A 22,810-nucleotide genomic window follows, 5' to 3' on the forward strand; every position below is an offset into this window, starting at 1 on the left:
CACCTTTTCTCCCAAAATCGTCCGATCAAAATTTTGAGTTAGTCATTTTGTTTGTCACAGTTGAAAGGCCAATAACTAGGCTTTTGAATATAATATGACTCCCCCCCCCAGCCCCAAGGGAAATTTCTTCAAGTTGTAAAATTTGCCAATTGTTTACGCATAGTATTTGTTATTGGGAAGTATGTATACATTTTCTGTTGGGATTTTTTTTTCCACGGGGGAATTTTCCATGGGGAAAGAAATCTCCAGGGGGTGAACTTATCAGGGGAAATTATACACTGGGGAAATTCGTCAGAATTCCTGTACAAAATTATTTTTATGTGTCTTGCTTTCTTTTTTCCGGCTCAGTTTTACGCGTGGAGTTGTTAAGGGTAATCCTCCGGGGTAAATTCTTACCGTTATTGAATTGTCTAGAGGATATTTCCTTGGGGAGGAGGATTTCTCCATGTATGTGGGCCAGATTTGCCGGCTTTATTTAAAAAACGATCAGAAATTGATTAAAAAAACAAGTTTTTTCTACTGAAAGTAAGGAGCAACATTAAAACTTAAAACGAACAGAAATTATTACGTATATGAAAGGGATTATCTCCTGCTCTACATCTCACTCTTTACGCTAAAGCTTAAATTGCGTTCCAGTTCTTTAAGAAAGACTGCGGAAACACAGGGATCGTTTAATTAGAATAATAAGAAGCTTTTTTAGAAGTACTAAAAAACCTTAGCGTAAAGAGCAAGGTGTTGAGGAGGGGATAGCCACCTTCATATGTGTAATGATTTCTGTTTTTTTTAAGTTTTAATGTTGCTCCTCACTTTCAGTTGAAAAAACTTGTTTTTTTTATTTAATCTTCGAATTAAGTTTTTACATGCTGAAGATACCACTGGAAAAGGATCGACAGATACTTTCCAGGAGGCGTTGTCAAAGCATGAAATAGAAATGGGAAACTGCGGAGCTATAATCGAAAAGTGTGCTCCTTTATGTAGATTTTAAAATTTGGTCGACAATTTTAAGCTCGGTACCCCAATCCGCCTCTGAGTACGACCCCGGCCAAAGAACCATATAAGCATACTGTAGCACTTCAAATATGATCATATTTAAAAGTGATTGATAAACCAACACTTGAACTAGACTTACAAAGGATTAAATACTAAAATCAGAGCCGTTCAGAGACAAAGCACTGTGTTAACGCTTAGTTTTGTAGGCTTGATCGATTATCCCTGAAAAGGAGGATATAAACCAAAATGAAAAACGCATTCTGGCCATAAAATACTAAGAAACAAAATTTTGAGATCATTGGACCAAGTCTATACTGGAGTGGACATAGAAACATTTTCATTTACACAAACACACACGGATACACCAAAACCCCGGAGTTTTTCTTTTTTTTTTGACAAAATGACTGGTACCGTTCATTAAAGAAAAACTATCTATCTTCTTATTTTCTCCATTGTTTGGTTTACCGACTTTCAATTTAGCTACTGAACTGTTCAACCGCAGGATTAAAGACAAAATTGGTGAGACAAGCGGTAGAAAAGTAGACCGTATACTATACATCCTAAACCTATAATTATAAATACTTGCTGCGTCAAAATTTGAATAACAGATAAAAACAGCAAAAACTTATCAAGCAGCCTAAATCTAAAACCAAAAGATGTCTCACTAACAAAGAATGAAGAGAAACTGGAATCAAACGGTTTGCCACTAAGTCTCGTAATTAAATTGATTTTTGGAAGGACACTTAGTTCTGGATTGAACCGGATAATCCATCTCTCTGATTGGTCTAAGCTCGAAAAGAACTTTTTTATAGTAGTTTTCCAATATTGAGATCTTCCAAGGGGATTTTAGGAGATTAGGGAAACAAAGATACTGATTTCATACATAATATATGGTATCAAATGTAGAATGACCATAGGGGACTTGGACATACTTAATCTTACCGACGTTCCACAATACCAATTTAGGTATTAAATTACACATCTTATGCAAGAAACATGCAGGCGCGCAGGGGAAATGATGATAGAGATACCACACCCATACAAAGTCTCATTATTTGCTATTTTTCACTTTCATTTTTCATTCCTCATTTTTTTTGCGGTTCTGGCGACTCGGCGTAATACTTCAAATAGACATTACTAACCTAGTATTGACATAGCATGTTGAAAATTAGGGCTTTGACCACTAAGGAATTTTAAGAAAAGACAAACACAATAGAAAATATTTTACATCCGAAAACTAATCTAAATCTAACAAAATAATTTAGATACATCAACTGTTGTTTCAGAAATAAAAATAAACCTTCAAATTCTCCAAATTCAAAGAAACGATTTCAAATTGTTTTACCTTAACATCATCATTACATAAAAAATAGCGTCAGTGAATGGTGTAAAACTTTGGTCCAATAAACGAATCTACTATGAAGCAAGGTTTAAGCGGTAGCCATATGGTGGCTTCAAATAGCAACTTAAGGCCTTAGGTTATGGGCTTTAAACATCCAAATTGATTAATGATTTAACTCTAAAATATACATCAGTTTAAACGCTGAGGAGGCACTACCCATATTACAGGCTTCAATTTGACAATTAGATATTATATAACTAGATCATTTTACGAGATTAAATACATTTATCAAAATATATGTGCTACCATAAACTTGGTAAAGCGCAATGGTCGCATAAACTTTGGGGGATTCCTTCGATCGAAAACTAAAGGTTTTTGTGCCTGTGCTAAGAATCGACAGTGATTGGTGTGCAACGAATCTATCGCCTTCTTTCTTTTTGCTTAAGAGCACCTCCATATCCCCTCATTTCGATCAAAATGCTGGGGCAGCTATTTCACTCAGAAAGATGAAAAAAAAATCTAAAATACACTTCCAGAGAAAAAATCACGAACGTAGCCAATGGGAAACAAATTGGGCTTTTAACTTCTCCAGTCTACCACTTCCTCCCCGTCCATCGTCAATTTTTTAACGAAAACCCGGGCGCTTCAGCTTGTTCTAGCCAAAATCCCATGAGGGTTTTTAATCGATGTGATTGGAAAACCAATTTGGGTCAGTGAACTCCAAAAACCGTCATTCTCCCATCTCCTCACATGAAGATTTCCAACCTATAGGTTGAGGAATTGAATGTGGGTCAGTGCTCAAACACTACCCACCCCACCACCAAGTTTTAGAAGAAAGGTTGTACCTTCTTTGTCAGATTCATGCAGGATTTTCACTCTGATAATTTTGGGACAGGACTGGGCACGTAGCCCCCATAAAAAAAAAAAAAAAAAAAAAAAAAAAAAAAGCAGGGTGATCAAAAAAATCTGAAACTTGTGCCAAAAGTGCGACTTTTGCTACAAGATGGCAGCCTGAGACGTTTAATATTGCATCTCTGACACAAGTACTTCATTTTTAACGATAATGTCGATTATCAATGTCACCCGGCTTTGGGGTTACTTTGACAACCAGCTAGGACCATCAGCTCTGAGACCTTCAGATTTGCTGTAAAACTCGTTTATTATCAAATGTATCAAAAGCGATAAAAAACAGTTACTACAAAAATCACAGAAAAAAAACAACAAAAAAAGCCTTCAAAACTGACCAAATCAGTTGCTTCAGTAAAAGAATAACCCTAGGGGATCATAAAACCGGACGGATCCACCCCAAAAACCAACTGACTAGAGGTTCTCGAGGTGCCACTGACCTCAGAAGGCTTTAGCAACACCATTTCTACTTGACTTGTGTAGACACAGCTTGTTTCTTCTGTCAGCACGAACTTGTAGCTCAAAGAAGCCCCGTGCTTTAGAAATGTAATTTCCAACTCGAGGTCAATTCCAGCGTTTTTATTTTCATCCTCGCTTAGATCAAGGTATCTGTAAACTCTGGCTACGTATTGTGATGTGGACTTCTTTCCAGCCAAATTGATCACTACAAATTCCCCCACCGTAGCCTGACCCTGTCTGTCGGAGTCTTCTGCAGGTACCATGCTGATATCAGAGTCCGAACTATCGTCAAACTGAGGCTCCTTTGGTAAACTGTCAGAACTGACATTATCTTGAACAAACTGTGGGGATTTCCTCTTCAAAGTCTTCGACTTCTTACTTCTGGCACTTACACTTTCGTCAGGAACAGTATCATCCGAGTTAGAGCCACCGCTGTCTCTGGCACTAGTCGTCTCCTTTCCTTTCTTTTTTTCGCTCCTCTTGGCTGTGGCATTTAAACGTCTTCAAACGAGATACTTTTTTCTGGTGCAATTTTCAATCTTCGACGCCGAAGCTGTGGAGCGATATCATCTTTCCGGTAGCGCATACGCGTAAGCATCTCTGTATCTGCTTTTCCGACAGTTTCGACACCGTCGCTTGTGGTTGAGACTTCCCAAGATGTTTTTGCAATGACGGTATCTTTGTTTATGGGAAATACTGAATAAATGTTTCCCACATCTCATCCCATAGTCGAACGATTAGGCTCTTAAAATGCTCTTTGGAAACTGTAAACTCGTTTGGATAGCGCGTCTTATATTTTGTTAGGACCTTCCGCGTTTCATTTTGGTAACTGTCAAAGTCACCCCCGAAGTACCCTTTCTCCAAGGGGTGACTTTGACAACTCACCAATCCCCTACCGTTTTAAGGTAAATTCGTAAATACTTACTCGGCAGCCTTCTGATTATATTTACAAGCCTACTAATGCCCCACAGCAAAAAAAAACAGTCACCTGTTTTATCTTGGTAAGACAAATGTTCAGTACACCTAAACGTAACGAAAAGTACTTACTTTACACAATCAGGCACTCTTTACTTGATGGACGCCACTTCCACACTCACTGACGAAGATAATCTAAAAAACCCTCTAGAATTTTCTCAGATTTTTTCGTCACACCGCCTGTCGTCAAAAGTCAAAAGAAACACCTTTCCATGGTTGTGTCAATGTCACCCCTGATTATCAATCTCACCCCGGTTGACGGTATGTAGCATCAGTTTGGAACCAGAGTCGCATACGGATTTTTAATCTATACTACTGCTGGCACAAAGTGGGATCGTGCCTTCTCCCCCTACCAACTTTTCAGCATAAACAAAGGCAGGTTTTTTTTAACTAATCAGCGGGAAACTTATGGGGGAATTACCTTGTGATAATGGGACATGAGAATGAAGATTTCAGAGGCACCCCATGTCCGATCTTTGCACGAAAGTCCTCAGCTGTCAGACCCAATTCTAACTTACGGTGCAATTTTCTTACCTTAAGAAAATAGAGGGACACAATTTCAGACGCGTACGCCAGTTCCGGGCTCCACTTGCCCTCTGCTTAGAAGTGATTTTAGTCTCATTGGCTATAGGTACCTGTAAACCAAATTCAAATCGAATCCAAAGCATCCTATTTTTGAAATATTTTTAGCAGAAGGGTAGGTACAACGAGACATGGTTCTTCCCAAAGAAAGAATTAATCAGCTTCGATAATATTTTCAGAAGATTTGACAGGATTATTATGCTAAAAAATGCTTTTGGAATTAAGCTACTGCATTAAGCTGAGAAGGTCAATCATGCTTTAGGTTATAGACTTGCCACTACCTTGGGTTTATTTTTGTATTAAATTTAAAAACGTTTCCCACAAAAAAAGTTTTGCAAAGAAAAGTATAGAGCTATCAGTAAATCTATCCCCAAAGGAACAAAAATAACTATAAATAACCAACTCAAGCTTAAACGAGCAGAAACTACCGCAAAGAGGTGTAGAACTAACGCCCCCGTGTCTTCGAAAGACCAGAACCTAATTTGCCCTTTACTGGAAACAACTTTTATTTCCAACTTTGTGTTTTTATTCCTCATTACATAAAAAAAAAAAAATCACCACAATAACCAAGATTAGTGAAAAGAACAAATTAATGTGGATAGACAGTTAAGTATTCGTGTATATATATATATATATATATATATATATATATATATATATATATATATATATATATATATATATATATATATATATATATATATATATATATATATATATATATATATATATATATATATATATATATATATATATATATATATATATATATATATATATATATATATATATATATATATATATATATATATACTGATATTCATTCCTGAAGTTCTCAGCTATTTTGAATTTGTTAAAGTTAAAAGAGAAAATTTTCAAAACGAATTTTGTTTTCAGTAAAGTAAAAATTACGTTCTGGTCTTTAGAACGTAAAGGGGGCATTGGGCCCTGCTTCTCTTTGGGGTAGTTTCTGCTCTTTTTAAGTTTGAATTGGTTATATACCTGTATCGTAATTTGTGTTCATTTCGGGTTTCATTTGTTTATTGACAGTGATTTATGGTCATTTAACGCTTGAAACATTATTTGAATTTATTTCTGCATCTTTGGTTTAATGTAGCTCTGTACTTTTCCATGAAAAACTTCTTTAGCGGATAAAGTTTTTTTAATTAATTTCTGTTCGTTTTTAATGATACAGTATTTTTCATTGGTTTAAAAAGAATACAGTGACAGTATCCGTGTTTTTGCAGTTCCGGCAGTTCGATCCAGAAGAGGGAGGTGCTCTGCGGGCGTTGCAGAGCTTGTGAGTTCTCAGTCGTCCACTGAGTTAATTGCAGAAAACGAAGATTTGTTACTTTGAAAGTCGGCCAGAACTTGTATATTTTTTGTTGATCTTCCGACTGATTCTCGTGACCTAGCGTTTGAGGAGTGATTTAGCACAGCTTGTGCTAAACTCGTTAAAGTTATTCACGATTCCTGTGACAAATATGACAGTGTCATAATAGCCGGTGATTTTAACTACAACGTGGCCGAAAGTTGTAACGCTAGGTCCCAATTGCTCCTACCTACTTTACCTGGGTTTCGAACCGCTGAAAATGACTTCAATTTTACTTAGACCTACATACATAACTCGGGTTCCGTCTAGACTTTGTTCTCTATTGTGATGGAATCAGACCATTAGGTTTGAGCCATGTCGACACTGGTAAATGCGCTTATCATTTCCCACTTACCTGTATAATCGAAGTGGAACCAACCCGTAGTAGTAATACAATAAAAACAAAGTGGTTTTACAAATATGATTGAGGCAAAATCGACACCGATGTTTACATGTGTACGCTACAGAATATTCCATCTAAAATAAAAGCTACTTCAAAATAACTCCTCAAAGGGAAAACCGAATCCTAGTGAATATTTACTGCTCAGAGATTAGTCTTGCCCTACGTAGTGCAGAAGACATAGGCGTATCTCTCCCGAAGGTTCGTGTCTCTTCAGAAGTGGTCCTTGAACCCCGATCATGTGGCTGCGTGTCATTCATCTAAGTTCTGGTTCGGCTTATGGAGTGAATGTGAGAGGCCATGCTCTGGTCCTGCATATGATACTATGGTGTTTGCAAAGCGCAGGTTCTCTGAAGAGCTGACTAAGCCGAAGGCCAGGGTAATTGATAGTCTCTGTTTAATTAATAAGTGAAGTTTTTTAAATAAAAAGAAAGCGGGTAGTGATCCCTCAACGCCTACACTCCCAGGCAAAAAGCAATGGACGGAATATTTCACAACCGAATTTTCACCACCCGTTCCTCTGCTGAAGGAAAGTTTGTTGGCCCAATTAAATGATGCTCTTTGTGAAAACCCTCGTGACCTAGGTTTTACTGTAACGGACTCAAATAGCCGTTATTACATAGAGAAAATGAACAAGAAACTATCTCAAGGAATCGACAAGACATGCAGCCTGTACCTAGTGTATAGTACTGAATATTTAGTTAACCATCTGGAGATGCTGTATTAAATGATTTTTAATTATGGAGTAGTTCCCGATACATTTTGTGTAGGTGTTGTTACCCCTGTTCCCAAGAAGGGGAAAAATGAAAGCAGTTGCAGTTCCAATAGCTGTGTCACCTAACTTGCGCAAGTTGTCGGAACCGATGCTGATGGATGATATAAGCTAAGCTTGTTCGACACCGGAAAAACGGTTTGGTTTCAAAAAGGGATATAGCCAAGAGCATGTACACACAATCACTACAAATGGTTTGGTAAAAATGCGGTGAAAAGGCGATTATGGCTGGACATGAAGTTTCTCAAGCATTTAATTCAGGATGACATCCCCAATTAATGCTCACTGCTGAGGGTCGTAGTCTGAACCAGTCAATAGTGCATATATATAGGGATAGGTATAGTAAACTATGCGTTGTTGTTAAAGTGACGGTTCCTAATGGTTATGTGCTTTCTCGGGATCGTATAGGAGTGGCGAATACTGAGTGGGTCACGGTCGCGAGCATCAATATTGGTAATGCTCAGATTCCGTAGTGGTGAGTAGTGGAACTTATTTGTTCCAATTGAAATGAAAAAAACAATTCAAATCTTACCAATATGAATGAAAAACTGTAAAAATAAGAAACACGACTTAAATATTTTTTTTTATTATTTACATAGCTACACTTGCAGGTTTTTTTTTACAAAGTTATTTTAATGGGAAGGATGTATTTATTTCCGGTTTTTGTTCATTACAGTTTCAGCATCAACTTCAACTTTAGTTATTTTTAATCGCAGTGAGTTTGATATATCCAATTTATTTCTATACTTAGTTTTAATCTAAACCCTAGCCGAAAATCAGAACTCATATAGATATGAGCTAGTGAAGAGGAGGAGGACTTTCATAGCTTCATCAAACAGGCAAGGATATTATCAGCAACATGATGACTTAAGCATCATAAGTGAAAATGAGAGCAAAATAAGTTAACTTTTAGAGGTTTGCGAGTTCAGAGTGCAAGAATAGGTTGGAAAATTAATTTCATGAAGACTAAGTCGCTAAGACTAGGAATAAATGAAGGTGAAGAGGTAACGTTGGGTAACGAGAAGATAGATCAAGTTGAAAGCTTCACTTGCTTAGATAGTATTTTTAGTAAACATGTTAAAAGTAGAATACCTAAGGCCCGTGGTGTTTTTTCACAGTTGAAAAAAGTTTGGAAGAACAGGAAGATAAGTCTGCGAACCAAGATTAAAATATTGGAAGCTACGGTCATGACAGTGGTCAAGTATAGTTCTGAAGCGAGGACGCTCCGAAACGGAAGAGGAGTTGTTAGATGTTTCCAAGAGAAGTTGCCTACGGACTGTTTTGGATACCCGACTGACTGACCATATCTTAAATAGTAAGCTGTAAGAAAATGCGGTTCAATCCCGCTTTCTAGAGCTATAATGACAGAAAGTATGAGATGGCTAGGACACGTTCCACAAATGAAGGATGACAGATAGCCAAACATTGTCCTTGTCGGCCAACCGTCTAGCCTAAACCAAAATCAGGTCGTCACCGAATGTGGTGAGAGGATGTCGTAAGGAAAGACTTAAGAGAAATTGTAGCTACTTGGGAGTGTGTAAAGAGGGAGGCTTTGAAAAGATTGGGATGGAGGAGGAGCGTGTGTAGTATTGTTGGCCTCAGGCGGCTTGGTGCTACAGTGAGTTGTTAGTAGTAGTATTCTAATCTCCATGGCCAAAAATCCTTAACTAGAGGTTTATAATTCCCTTATTCAGTGGCGTCATTTCATTCTGAGCTAGGCAGGGGGGGGGGGGGCTAAGCAACCTCTGAGGACCCCCAAACGGTCTGGCTCAAAGATGTTGAATATCAATATTTATTCATAGTAGTAAGCACAGGTCTCTCCCAAAATTGACTAATAAGCAATGAAGCAATATTAGTAAGAAGCATTTAAGTTTTTAATGAATACAGAGAGAATTTAAGTTGGAAAGTAATTTACAGTTTTACTGCAACACTGGGAGGGGTCAAGGTCTCATTTTTTCAAAATATCAATCATAGCACTGAAATCCAACAATTTCACAAGAGCCTTTTCACTAAATATCAACTTCAGATCACTGAGCCTTCTGTCGCTGTTGATCTAAAATAGATTTTAGTCAGACTTAGTGTAGAAAAGAATCTCTAATTATTAGTCATTATGATAGATAGACTAATGAAGATTTGCATATTGTCTTCAGACAATCGCAAAGTTCAAAGAAATCTTTTGGCCTATTGGCTAATGAATCTATATATCTTTTCAGGAGATCCATTTGCAAGGCCAGCAGAGTTGTGTCAATAGAAAATTGTTCTTAATATGCTGCTACACTAGCTAGTCGGCTAGTAATGATGTAGTGCAGCAAATCGACAACTAATATAGAGATTAACTCTAACGGGGGAACATCATTCACAGAGCGGCTTTTAGATTTGGAGCACATATCTCTCCATCACAAGAAAATGATCCCTTTTTAAAACAATTTTAGTTGATTCTTTCACTTCAGCAAGATTGCTTTTTCCCAAAGTCCACACTGTTACACAATCGCATAAACAGGAAGCTACTTTCTGGGCATGCTTTGTGTGTTTTACAGGAATAGTCATAATTCTGAGAATTGTGCTCCAGGTCTTCATTAAGACTGCACTTACAAGAAGATTATTTTGCTTTATGAAAGATTTCATCAAAATAATCGTCAGTTTGGTTGTCTATAATTTTACCTCGCGTACCTGCAATAAGACCAGTAGCTCAAGAGAAAACTAGGTCTATCTCCCGCAGCTGCTTAGAAAAAGTTTGTGGCCTAAAATTTTTTTCCGCTAGATGGAGTATAAATATAAATTCAAATGTATGAAGTCTGGTTGCAAATTCGTGGGACTGAGCTGCCTATTCCCCGTCACTAGATGTTCCGGTAATTGATAAAACAGCCAAAATACAGTTGTATCTATTCAGTACCTTGTTCATCGATCTATTTCGGTATGCCCAACTGTAGTAGATGATTTCTCCAGCTGAAGAACAGTTATGCCGGTGGCTAACTGACAGTTGATTAACAAACAGTCGGTAGCATGTATTGCTATTTAAAATAATACAGTATATCTCTGGAAGAGTGGAGAAGAAAGATGCCATTCATCTCAAGTTCTGAATGAAATCACCCAACACAAGGTTGAGGCTATGAGTATGGCAGTTAATGTAAATTGCATGTGGTAAAATTTCTATAATACAGGCTTGCCCCCCTGATAAGTGGCCACTAATGACACTGGTTTGGTATTTTCACAGAAAAATAAAAAAACAACAAATTTTCACCTCCTTCTGGATGTTAAAGAGTAAATTCCCCTCCCCCCATCATAGATTTTATTGAATTAACATGAATTGACAAGTCTGAGTTTTTTTTTCATTGCTCAGGTTTTTCTGGTATAGCTCTCATTTGTTATATTTTTTCACCATTTTATAAGTTGGTTCAAGCTACCCCCCCCCTCCTGTTGATAAAGCCTTTCGTTTGTGAAATCAAAATATTTGGTCTTTGTTTGTTGGTAAAATTTATTTTTAACTCTCTTACTAACAAATCCTGTCCATTTTCATATTCTCGTTTTGTTATGATCTTTCATGTGTGAGATTAAGTACCGTCCTTCAAGATTTGTAATGATTGTTTGAATTGCCCTTTCATATAATATATTTTTCTTGTCTTTCTTATCTTATCTTTCCTTGCCTTATGCAATATTCTTAAGTTTTGTAAATGGATCTGATATCTCTTCCTTTTTAAGCTAGAACAGGGAAAAGAACTTACCCCTTTGATTATCTGGCGGTGTTTCACATTCTTCTTTTATATTTTCTTCTTCTTGCTCATTGATTTTCTGAAAAAGGGATCATTTCAAAGATTTAACAAAAAAAAATGTTAATAATCCACAAACAAAACTGTCATACCACTGAACAATTGCAGGGATAATCCGTCCCAGTCCATAAAACAAACTCTGCAGAAAATTCTAAAATACAATTATAAGTTGATTCTTAGTTTTCATACAGCAATCAAAGGGAGAGGGGGTCCTACAGTTGTTTCGTGTTTGCATATGAGCTGGATTATAGACAACAGAATGTCCTTGAGTGGATTTAAAAAAAAAAATGAAATTAATCAAATAAGCTTCTAAAAATTGTTTTATTATTTGATGGCAAACAATTTGTTTTGCCATCTTTAGTGTTATTGCTTATTTTGAAAATACACTTGCGACCACATAAAGTTGAGAGTCAATCAAGTGTTTTGACTTGAGAATTTCCAAAAATGTAAAAAATGGATTAAGTCTGTATTTCTCCTGACCCCACTTACTTGGTATAAATTTAAGAAAAGGATGTAAATTTGAATTGTAGCAATTTTCTTTCTCCTTTTTAGCAACCTGACGGTCCCACCAATGGCATATTTTACATGCATGCCATTTTTCCATTAATTCTCTGGAATGATCAATGTTCACTATTGATAAAGGTTGTGTTAAAGAAAATCCTTGTTCAAGATTAAAAGCTGCTTGTGTCATTTGTAAGAGAAGGAAAACACAAAATACTTATTTTAAATCTAAAAAAGCAATGTGCATGTTTGAAAGTATCTTAATGCACATAAAATTCTTTTCTTTTCTGAACCATTCATGGTACATGCAGGGGTTAGCATTACCAGTTTCCTAAAGGCACTCTCCACAGGTAAGCTGAACAGCCCAGCTGTCATGAGTTGTAAGCCAACCTCAGCACCAGAAATTCGTGTTACTCTCAGAGAAAAGAAAGGGCATTGATGAAAATTACACTTGCAATTATAATTATTGTGTTTTGATTTGATTTGGATAGCCAAGCCATTCAAATGTATAAAAATGTGTATACAGGAATTTCACAGTTCGAAGAAATTGTTGTTTAAAATGCAATATCGGAATACATTTTAGGGTAAGATTAAGCCTACAAAGGAAATGGACATTCCCTAAATCTGAAAACAAATTCATAAGGAAAGCTAAATCTTTCAAATATTCCAGCCCGACTCTTTGTCTTTGTGGTCACTATACTCAATATTCCCTTTATTAAATCCAATGAATTGATCTAGTTGTACCATGTTCGGTAACAATCTATACTATAAAGCACTTCCTTATTTTATCTGGCTGTCCTTTTATTTGCTTTCATTTCTTAACGAATGGACCAATTAGGCAGGAAGTATTGGCAAACAATTTTTAAGCAGCGAAGAAAAAATACTGGCTAAAAAAAGAAAAAAACAGACACACAAAAACAACTAAAAATGCAAAATGATAATCTACTATACTAGGGCTGAAAATTTGCAAACCTGACCTTCAACGGTAGGGTGAAAGGGATCGGGGAGAAATTATTTGGGGGTAAGGATAGGGAGGGATAATTTAGGGATTTCTTTTTAATAATTTATATTACACATAAATTAAAATGTAATATAATTATCATTAACCATCTCAAGGTTTCGTTTGTCAAAAATGGGAAGTTGAGGTCCTCAGTGGTTGAATTTCAATTATTGGTAGAAAACCATCACAAAGTTTTGAAAGTCAAGAAGAAGTGGTGGAAAGCTGTTACTTCGAGGGAAGTGGACGGGGAAGGGAAGGGGGTCCCATAAATTCGTCTTCAATATTGATAAAATAATATTAGAAACCACTAAAACTTAAAGTGTAATACTAAAAGCATATAATTTGCTGGGGATGAAGGGTGAGGAGGACACTCGCCTTGTGAGCAACTATACAGAGGAGTTGTGTTTTTCTATTAAAAGTTTGATATTTTAATAAACTACTTTTTCTTTTCGATTATACAGCATCACATGACCCCTCATTGCCCTCCCCCATAAAATTTTGTCCTTTTTCTTCAGCTATTCACATAAAGTAGGTATATAGAATGCAAATCTTCCATACAGAGATGTGATAAGATAACACATTGAAATAATAATGGTTGAGCAACGTCAGGCTGTTTCAAAACTTTGCAATTAATGAGACAAGTTTTTGTAATTTTATTTAAAGGGAATTTAGTTCAGATTGTAGGCAGATTGTGACAAAATCTCTTCATTTCCTCTAAAATATTAGGTTTTGCAAAGAATAAAGTCTAACAGGAAATGCTAACCATATCACAAACTAACCATATCACTTCAATTAAATCAAAATTCATGAATATAATTATTCTAATAGTTGTTTTCCCTGTAACCTTGATTAGTTCAGTGATTTTCTTCTTTTTCTTACTGAAGTTTTCAAACAATTCGTTGTAATGACCTGTGAGTAAGGAACAACTTGGCCCAATAGTAACCAAAATTCTAAAAAACGGAATTTTGATAAAAAGTTCTTACATCAAAGGATATTCATAATCATACATCATAGACAGGAACTAGGGGCCTCAAAAGATAGCACAAAACGAAAAAAAATACTTTTATTGAATTGTGACACCCAAAATAGGCCAAATTGTCTGCTTTTTTTCTCTAATTGGCTTGTAACTTACAGGGCAAACCTGTATAGATTCAAGATGTCTCAAAATGGCCCAAAAAAAGTTTTTTTTTTCAACTGGCTTTACACTTTAAGAATATGTAGACTAGAGCTACAGAACCTCAATGATAGGTATTGAAAAAGTTTGAAAGCTTCCTGTAGCAGAATTTAACAAAATTCCAAAAGCTGCCACTTAAGCAGCACAACCTAAATGTAAAAAATGTAAAAATGGTATTTTCAGACAAAATCTGCCAACAAATTTAAAAGCGTCAAGTAGCATTGCTACTTTGCTATAGCACTTTTTGCACTGCAGTCAATGAAGACAAAAGATTTTGCACCCAAAATTTGATTGTCACAATTTGTGTTGCAAAAAATAATGATTTCTTTTTTTTCTAATCAGATTGAAACTCTCAGAGAATTCAGAGAATATCAAATATAATGACACTGCTGACTCACTAGCAGCCAAGGCTTCTTTGTTAAACCCAAGTCCTCCCTCTGACCTCAATTCACAAGACATTGTTAGGCAAAGATCTAATGTTAATCACAGTAAATTGATTTTATCTCCCTTTCATACTAGATTGCATACAGTGCTATATTACCGTCTGAAACCAGGTGCCCCTCTTCTCAACAGTTTGATACTTAACTGAAAGTTACATCACTCCCCTCTATGCTGTGTCTGCTTCTCAACTGATGAAACCATCCAGCATGTCTTATTTGATTGTCAGCCACTGGGGGTGGAGACTTTTTCCCTTAAGCGCCTCTGCTATATGGCTAATATTCCAAATACCTACACTGCAATCCTGAATTCTAACCTGCCTTGGCCGATTGATAGAAAGATATTTAGGGCATCTATTGATATCTTAAAGAAGAGACAAATTGATTAGTGATCATTAAAGCACAATGAAGACAATAGAAAAGGGGTTTATTCATCAAATGATTAGGAATGTGCAGAAGAGAGCAGGAGTGAGTGGGAAGAACCGTATAGGCACCGGCCGGTCTATGGGCCTTAAACTGCTGGGGATAGGCAGCTCAAGTGCCCACAATTCCCACAACCCATCAATAGAATCAAGAATTTTAATTGGGATTACTGGTTATTAACTGACAGAAATTCTTTTTATTTCCAGGGGCTTGGTTACAGACAAGAATGAAGGATTTCTGATTATCTGAAGATATCTCTTGGGGAGTCAAAGGGGTGAAAGGAGTAATTGATAGTTCATATACCCTGTATACAAATTTTGGAACTGGATTTGGTATGTGCTCTTTTTTCTTTCTTTTTTAAGGCACAAAACAGATTTCTTTTTATAAACAACCTAGATATGAATTTATTAAACACACCAACAGTGATACAAAGCAGATCATTAAAAGATTGTTTTAACAGGGATCAGCACAATTCTAAATTCAAGTGTTTCTGTAAAATTTACGTCAAGATGCCTTCAGCCCCATAGAAGATCAAAATCTATGCAGATTTTCAATCTGTATGATTCTCAAATCCATCCATCCCAAATTTTATACCAAAATATTATTCCAATATTGTTGCACAAAAACTAAAGCTGATTGAACATATTGACTGGAAATTTAAATTTTGCCAAAAGTTTCAATTACAATCCAACATTTTAGTTCTTAGAAGAAAAACTGAAAAAAAAATTCCAAAACATTGTTCTCTCTCTTTCTGCAGGTATGGTAGCTCAAACAGAAGGCTAGACTAGTGACATAAAAATGTTACCTTTGGTACATCTCTGGAGTTATCTTCCTGGTTATGAGTGCCTAAAAAAAGTCAAAGTTTTAACAAATCAGCAATAACTGTGGATACCTAAGATATACAACTTATCCTTTCAACAATATCTTCCAGCATAGTAAATTAGATCACTAATGCCTTTTCATTTAGTCAGCAGCCATGTACTATTATTTTTATCATTACTATTAGTATAATACCTAACAATTTTGATTCATCAGTTTTCTAGAATACCTGCTATCTGACTTTCAAGGAGAGCACACTTTGGTAAAACCAGCAAGCTCTATCTGGATAAGAACTCCTTTAAACAAAATTTAAAGTGGAGGCCTACTGCATAATGGCTGAGTTTTATAACACATTGATGAAGTTTAAAATAGCTACAATTTCACGAAGACAAAGACCTTCCAAAATACTGAAATTTTCCAGAAATCAAGCTGATTATCCTGAAAGTGGTACTTATCTAGCTCATACAACTACCAGACAGAATGAAAAGAAAAGGAACTAAAATAAGGGAATTCATGAGGAATTTACTGCTTGGAATGGCATGGATTAGTTGTTAGATAAGTTACACCTGCTAATCCCTGAAAATTAAGGATTAGGCCTAATGATAGCAAACAATGTTGGCAAATTTGAAGTTTACAACATAATTTAGCTAGGATGAAGTGAATATGTCACTTGATGCCTTTTTTCATGCTCCATCACAATTCAATATTTGTTTCAGGGAAAGATCACATTTTGAGCCCTTAAAGGGCTCACAATAACCCATAGTAACCAAAAACTTCAAAAATGTTTAAAAAAAATGGATAGTGATAAAAGAAAATGCCATTTGTAGCTGATTTAGGATTGATAATTATTATTTTCCTAAGTCTTAATAGTAAAATGTTACTTTGAAAAGAAAGAAATTTACAAAAACAAATAGAAAACCCTCAATAATGAAGTCAGTTTTACTGAAATTTTGATTTTAGAGGTAAGTTTGTTCCTTAGTTATCTGAATGCTTCATTATTTAGTAAATTTTTTGCAGTTGATATTATTGACTTACAAATAAAGTGAAAATACCACTTGATGCCTATTTTTATGCTCTTTACAGATATAATTTGTTGCAAATGAATTTTACCTCCATCCCTATATATACCAATTCAGGGTGTACATATGCACACTAGGGGGTGGGGGGTGTTGGTAAAGTTTAAACTTACCTCTCATTTGCATCAGAAATAAACTTTACCCCTACCCCCTAATGTGCAAATATATACCCTGAATTGGTATATATAGGGTTGGGGGTAAAATTCAGGTAGTTCGTATTAGCTGCAACCCACGTGAGAAGTCAAGTTTGGTTAATGCCAAGGGTGAACCTCCAGCATTTTCATTGGGGGGGGGGGGGGCCAAGAGGGATCCATATCTGAATAGTCAAAGGGCATGGGATGTACAATATTTTTTTCTCCACATTATTGTGGGGGGCAACTGCCACCCCCAAACAGTGCCCCAGGTTAATACTAATGAAATAAAACAAAAAAGATGAAAATATAATGGTAAAATTCTACTTTAGCTACTTTTGGTTATCTTGGAAAGTAGTTAGGTTAGGAAAATGAAACTTTCAGGGATGGGCCTACAGGCTGAAGTATATCCCAGGAAGGTATTTTGAACCACTCCTCCCTCTAGAGGGTCCTGAAATTTGTCTACATGATCTACCTAATGAAATTTTGACAAAACAACATTTTACCTTAATTTTCAGTTATCAGTAACTTTTTCTCTAGTTTTAGTTCTGAAAATGCAATTCCTGTAATTTGAGTAGAATTTTAAGCTATATCAAATTTTTTTTTTCAAAATTTAGGAAATACATTTGCAAACCTTATAAATTGGGATTGAGCAAAGTTGTACAATTATGTTGTAGTTCATTTAAGCAGAAGATCTAGCTTGCAAGGTTTCACTTTTATAACACACATATTTTAAAGGTCAGGACCCTCTAGAGGGGGAAGAACTTGAGGTAGGTACTTCAAAATACCTTCCTGGGACATGCTTTAGACTTTAGACTTTAGACACTCTTGAAAGTTTCATTTTCTTAACCTAACCCCTTTCCAAGATATCCAAAGTAGAATTTTACCAAAATACAATAGTTTAAAAACAAATTTGGGCTGTACATTTGCACATTAGGGGGCGGGGATGAAGCATAGCATATATTAAATGCACAACCTAACCCAGGTACTTTTTTTTCCCTAAACCCCCAAAAACAATAGTTAAATATTGTAAATGCAGTGGCAAACCAGGCTTTGTGATCCATTTATCTAATGACAGGTACCCATTTAACTGGTTTCCTTTAGCATTTCTCTATAGAATATATCATGTGGGTTGCAGCTAATACTAAAGTACCAAAATTCATTTGCAACAAAATTGATTACTATATTTGAAAAGAGCATAAAAAAAAGCATCAAGTGGCATGTTTATTTATTTGCAAGTCAATAATATGAACTGCAAAAGAATATCCATTGTTCTACATTTTTATAAAAATCCAATATATAAAATGAGACACTAATTTTGAAATGGCCAAAAACTTTGGTAGGCTAGACCTAATCTGCAAATGAGCAAGGTTTACAGTAAGTGCATGCAACTAATGTTATTGTTTTCCTAGTTGTCCATAGTCCTTCAGTTAATAAGTTGCTGGATAAGAAGTTGTTGTCTTTTACAATTTACATTTGGGAAAGGGGAGTATACCCAACAGATAATACCTAAAAATTTCTATTCTATAGAATGTAAAAATAATATCCAACCATACTTAGTCATTGCCAAAATTATCCAACTAGTTAGCTATCTAAAAAATCCTTTTAAGCAAATAAGAAATTATCCAACTAGGAAAATAATTAAAATTTAAATTAAAAATAGTTTTATCTTGCTAGCCAAATACCATAAAGCATATGAGCCAACTTAGTATATCTAACTAGGTGAATAATACTTTAACTTAATGCTTCTGATCTAACTAGACAGATAAGTAAATTCTTCATGCAAACTAGAGATAATATCCAACTAGTCAGACAATTTTTTCTCTTAGACATAGCATGAACATCTAACTTGGTGGATAACACTTTGTCCTAGCCCTTCTGATATTAATCAAACTAGGTAGGCTAGTTAAGTAACTTCCTACCTGGTTAAATATATATCAGAAGATCTAAGACTCAGCATTATCCACCTAGTTAGATAGGCCTATTATTTTTAAATTCTATAGAATGTAAAAATAATATCCAACTATACCAGTATGGACCTTAATTTGCTCCGAAGTGCGAATTAAGGTAATTAAGGTATACTTAGTATCAAGATAAAATATCATGCTAGACAGATAATAACATTTTTAAGATTCATACACCTTTACCTACCTAGCTGAATATTTGGTAAATATCTACCAAATCATATTATTGAGTTACAATTAAAGTGAATATACCACTTGATGCCTTTTTTTTAGCCTATGCTCTTTACAAATATAATAATCATTTTTGTTGGAAATGAATTTTAGCCCCCACCCCTATATATACCAATTCAGTGTATATAGGCTATTTGCACATTAGGGGGATGGGTAAATATCTACAAAATCATATTATTGAGTTAGGACTAAAGTGAATGCACCATTCGATGCCTTTTTTTATGCTGATTACGAATATAATCAGCATTTCTATCGGAAATGAATTTCAGCCCCCCCTATATATGCCAATTCAGGGTTAGGTTTGGTTGGGTTAGTTATCGCCTATACAGGGGGGGGGGGCTGAAATACATTTCTGATAGAAAATCTTAATATATTCTTAATAAGCATAAAAAAAGGCATCAAATGGTGTATTAAATTTATTTGAAAATCAATAATATGATTTGGTATATATTGACCGGGGATGGGGGTAATTTTATGACTTATTCAAATGAGTTTTATTTTAAAACTCCCCCCCACCCCCTAAGCGCCAAAAAAATAACCGTGACTGTTATTTAGTTAGGGGTGGGGGCTAAAAAAAAATAAACAAAAAAAATTTTATTAGGCTAGGCCAAAATTATCAAATAACACTAAAAAAAAGGCATCAAGTGGTATATTCACTTTAGTTGTAACTCAATAATGATTTGGTAAATATTTACCTTTGACTGTCTATGCAATATACAGAATATCTACCTAGTTGGATAATAACATAGCTTAGTGTTTCAGATATATATCCAAATAGGCAGATAGTTAGCCTAGTATTAAGCTAATAAGTAGGATAATGGATGCTACATGGTTGTTTTTTAATCCCGGCCTACCTTCTGACATCTCTGTTTCAAATAAAGATCTTGTAATGTTTAAAGTATGATGAACGAAATCAGGTCTCGAAGCAAATATTGTCAAGAAAAGTTCTAATGGATTTAAGTTACTTCTTCGAAAACAATGAAACGGTATATTCCAAGAATATCTTCTGGCATCTATAACACCCTTCTTGAACAAATTTCCCAATCTCACTGTGATACTTTCCGTATTTTGTAGGTAGCATAGAGGCGGTTATGCCTGTTTAAAGAGCTGGTATTTGCAAAATTAAGCCCTATTCAGAAGCTGGAAGTCTTTTCAGCAGAATGTTATTTCAATTAATTAAAAAATAACTTTCCGAAAAATAATTTTTCAAAGAAAATTAAAGGCCATTTTAAAATTAAGATCAGCAGATACAAATACCTGTTAAAATTCAAACTCAAAACGACCAGAAATTACTATTAAAGAATAAATGAAACCTAAAACGAACAGAAATTAAATAAACAATCAAAGGAAAAAACATACAACAATTAATAATATAAATTAATAAATAGATCTTAAAGCGAGCATTACTTAGATTGAATATGAAAATCAAGCTTAAAACGAAAAAAATATTTTCCAATTGAATTGTAAATGAAACATAAAACGAACAGATATTAAATAAACAATCAATGCAAACAAACATACAATATATATTAATATAAATGAATAAATAAATCTGAAAACGAGTAAAACTTAAATTGAATATGCAAATCAAGCTTGAAACGAACAAAAATCACTACAAACAAGAGTTTGGGTATCGCCTCCTTCTCTCACTGTAAAAGTCTAAAACCTACTGAGTCATTGGCGCTTTACTGAAAACCAATTTTATTAAAAAAGTTTTCTTTTGTACTTAATATTGAAAATAAACATTAAAATTATGGTGAAATTTTGAACTGATCAGCTTTCAGCAATTAATATCATTATACATCAAATACTCAGTTTAATTTATTAGTTTTTTCTAAAGTTGTTCAAGACGAATATAGTTTCACTACAAACAAAAGTTAGGATACTGCCCCCTTCCTTAGCTGTAAATAAAAACCAAAAGCCTACTGTGTGATAGGCGCTTCACTAAAAACGAATTGTATTACAAATATCTTCTTTTCCAGTTCTTACAGCATTGAAAATAAAAATAAAATTAGAGTGAAATAAATTCTTAAGCTGATGGATCTTTCAACAACTAATATCATTATATATCAAATATTCAATTTGATGTTGTTAATAGTTTCCAAGACTGTTCAAGACGCATATAGTTTTCAGTAAAGCGCAATGACGAAGTAGGTTTAAAACTCTTACAGCGAGAGAAGGAGGCGATTCTCTAACTCTTGTTTGTAGTAATTTTTCGTCGTTTCAAGCTTTATTTGCATATTCAATTCAAGTTTCATTCGTTTTAAGATTTATTTATTAATTTATATTAGTATTTATTGTATGTTTGTTTGCATTGATTTTTTTTTTAATTTATCTTTGTTTTAAGTTTCATTTATACTTCAATAGCAAAATATTTTTTTTCGTTTTAAGCTTGATTTTCATATTCAATCTAAGCATTACTCGCTTTAAGATCTATTTATTCATTATTATTATTACTTGTTGTATGTTTTTTCCTTTGATTGTTTATTTAATTTCTGTTCTTTTTGGGTTTCATTTATTCTTTAATAGTAATTTCTGGTCATTTTGATTTTGAATTTTAACAGGTATTCGTATCTGCTGAGCTTAAGTTTAAAATGGCCTTTACTTTTCTTTGAAAAAATTATTTATCGGAATTTTTTTTAGATAATTTTTGTTTGTTTTTGATTGCAAGAAGTTACAAGTTTTTAAAAATTCCTTATTTCAAAATCAAACTTTAAACAAAAATCAAATCTTCATTAAAGTATCAAAACTGGTATCAAAGAAACAATACCAAAGTGAAAAAAGTTTGCCCGCTTTGAAATGAGCCCCCTTTGAAGTTTATACGACGACCCCTTCTACATGAAGTGCGTCTGGGAAAAAAATAAATGGAGTGTGGGGGAGGCTAGCTGCACTCCGATCACTTTTTACTCTTAGAAAGTGAATTACAACTTTCAATTTCCAATCGAATGAGCCCTTTATGAATGTTATACGAGCATCCCTTCCATAACAGCCATATATAAGTTACAACGCCTACCCTCGGGCCATGGGGGGCTGTGTCGACACCGGAGTTTTTGTTATCAGAACTTTGAACTATTTTTAACAAAATGTCTATCTCAAAGTCTTTATCTGATACATTTAGGGCGTGGAGGGGGTGGGGGCTAATTTGCCGCCGATCTCTCTCGACACTTAAAAAGTGAATACGAAATTTCACCTTCAAATACAGTTAGCCCTCTCTGATGTTCACACAACCTCACGTTCTATAAAAACGGTGTATAACCCCGGAGCATTACTTACAATGCCTGCCTCCAGGCCATGGGGGGTTGCGTCGCCACAGGAGTTTTTCTTATCTGACCTTTGAATTATTTTTAAAGACATGGCTATTTTAAAGATTTTATCAGATAGCCTTGGGGAAATAGGGTGTGTAAGGGGGGGGGTGGGGGCGAGTTGCCCTCAGATACCTTTTGACTCTTAAAAAGTGAACTAGAACTTTCAATTCCCAATCAAATGAGC

General features: G+C 34.9%; 1 protein-coding gene across 1 annotated transcript in view; it reads right to left on the reverse strand.

The window, feature by feature from the left end:
• Positions 1–20,315, reverse strand: part of RanBP3 (ran-binding protein 3) — a 68,883-nt gene extending 48,568 nt beyond the window's left edge. The window contains exons 1-3 of the mRNA XM_089085744.1: positions 20,176–20,315; positions 15,906–15,946; positions 11,521–11,587 (exon numbers count right to left, since the gene is read on the reverse strand). Of these exons, the coding sequence (XP_088941870.1) occupies positions 11,521–11,587; positions 15,906–15,946; positions 20,176–20,185 (118 nt within the window). The 5' untranslated portion in view covers positions 20,186–20,315. The remainder of the gene's footprint in view (positions 1–11,520; positions 11,588–15,905; positions 15,947–20,175) is intronic.
• Positions 20,316–22,810: the final 2,495 nt, after the last annotated feature.

The sequence above is a fragment of the Artemia sp. Qi Xiang Cuo genome, chromosome 3 (assembly GCF_049724085.1).
Source record: "Artemia sp. Qi Xiang Cuo chromosome 3, ASM4972408v1, whole genome shotgun sequence".
In the NCBI taxonomy this organism is placed as follows: Eukaryota; Metazoa; Arthropoda; class Branchiopoda; order Anostraca; family Artemiidae; genus Artemia; species Artemia sp. Qi Xiang Cuo.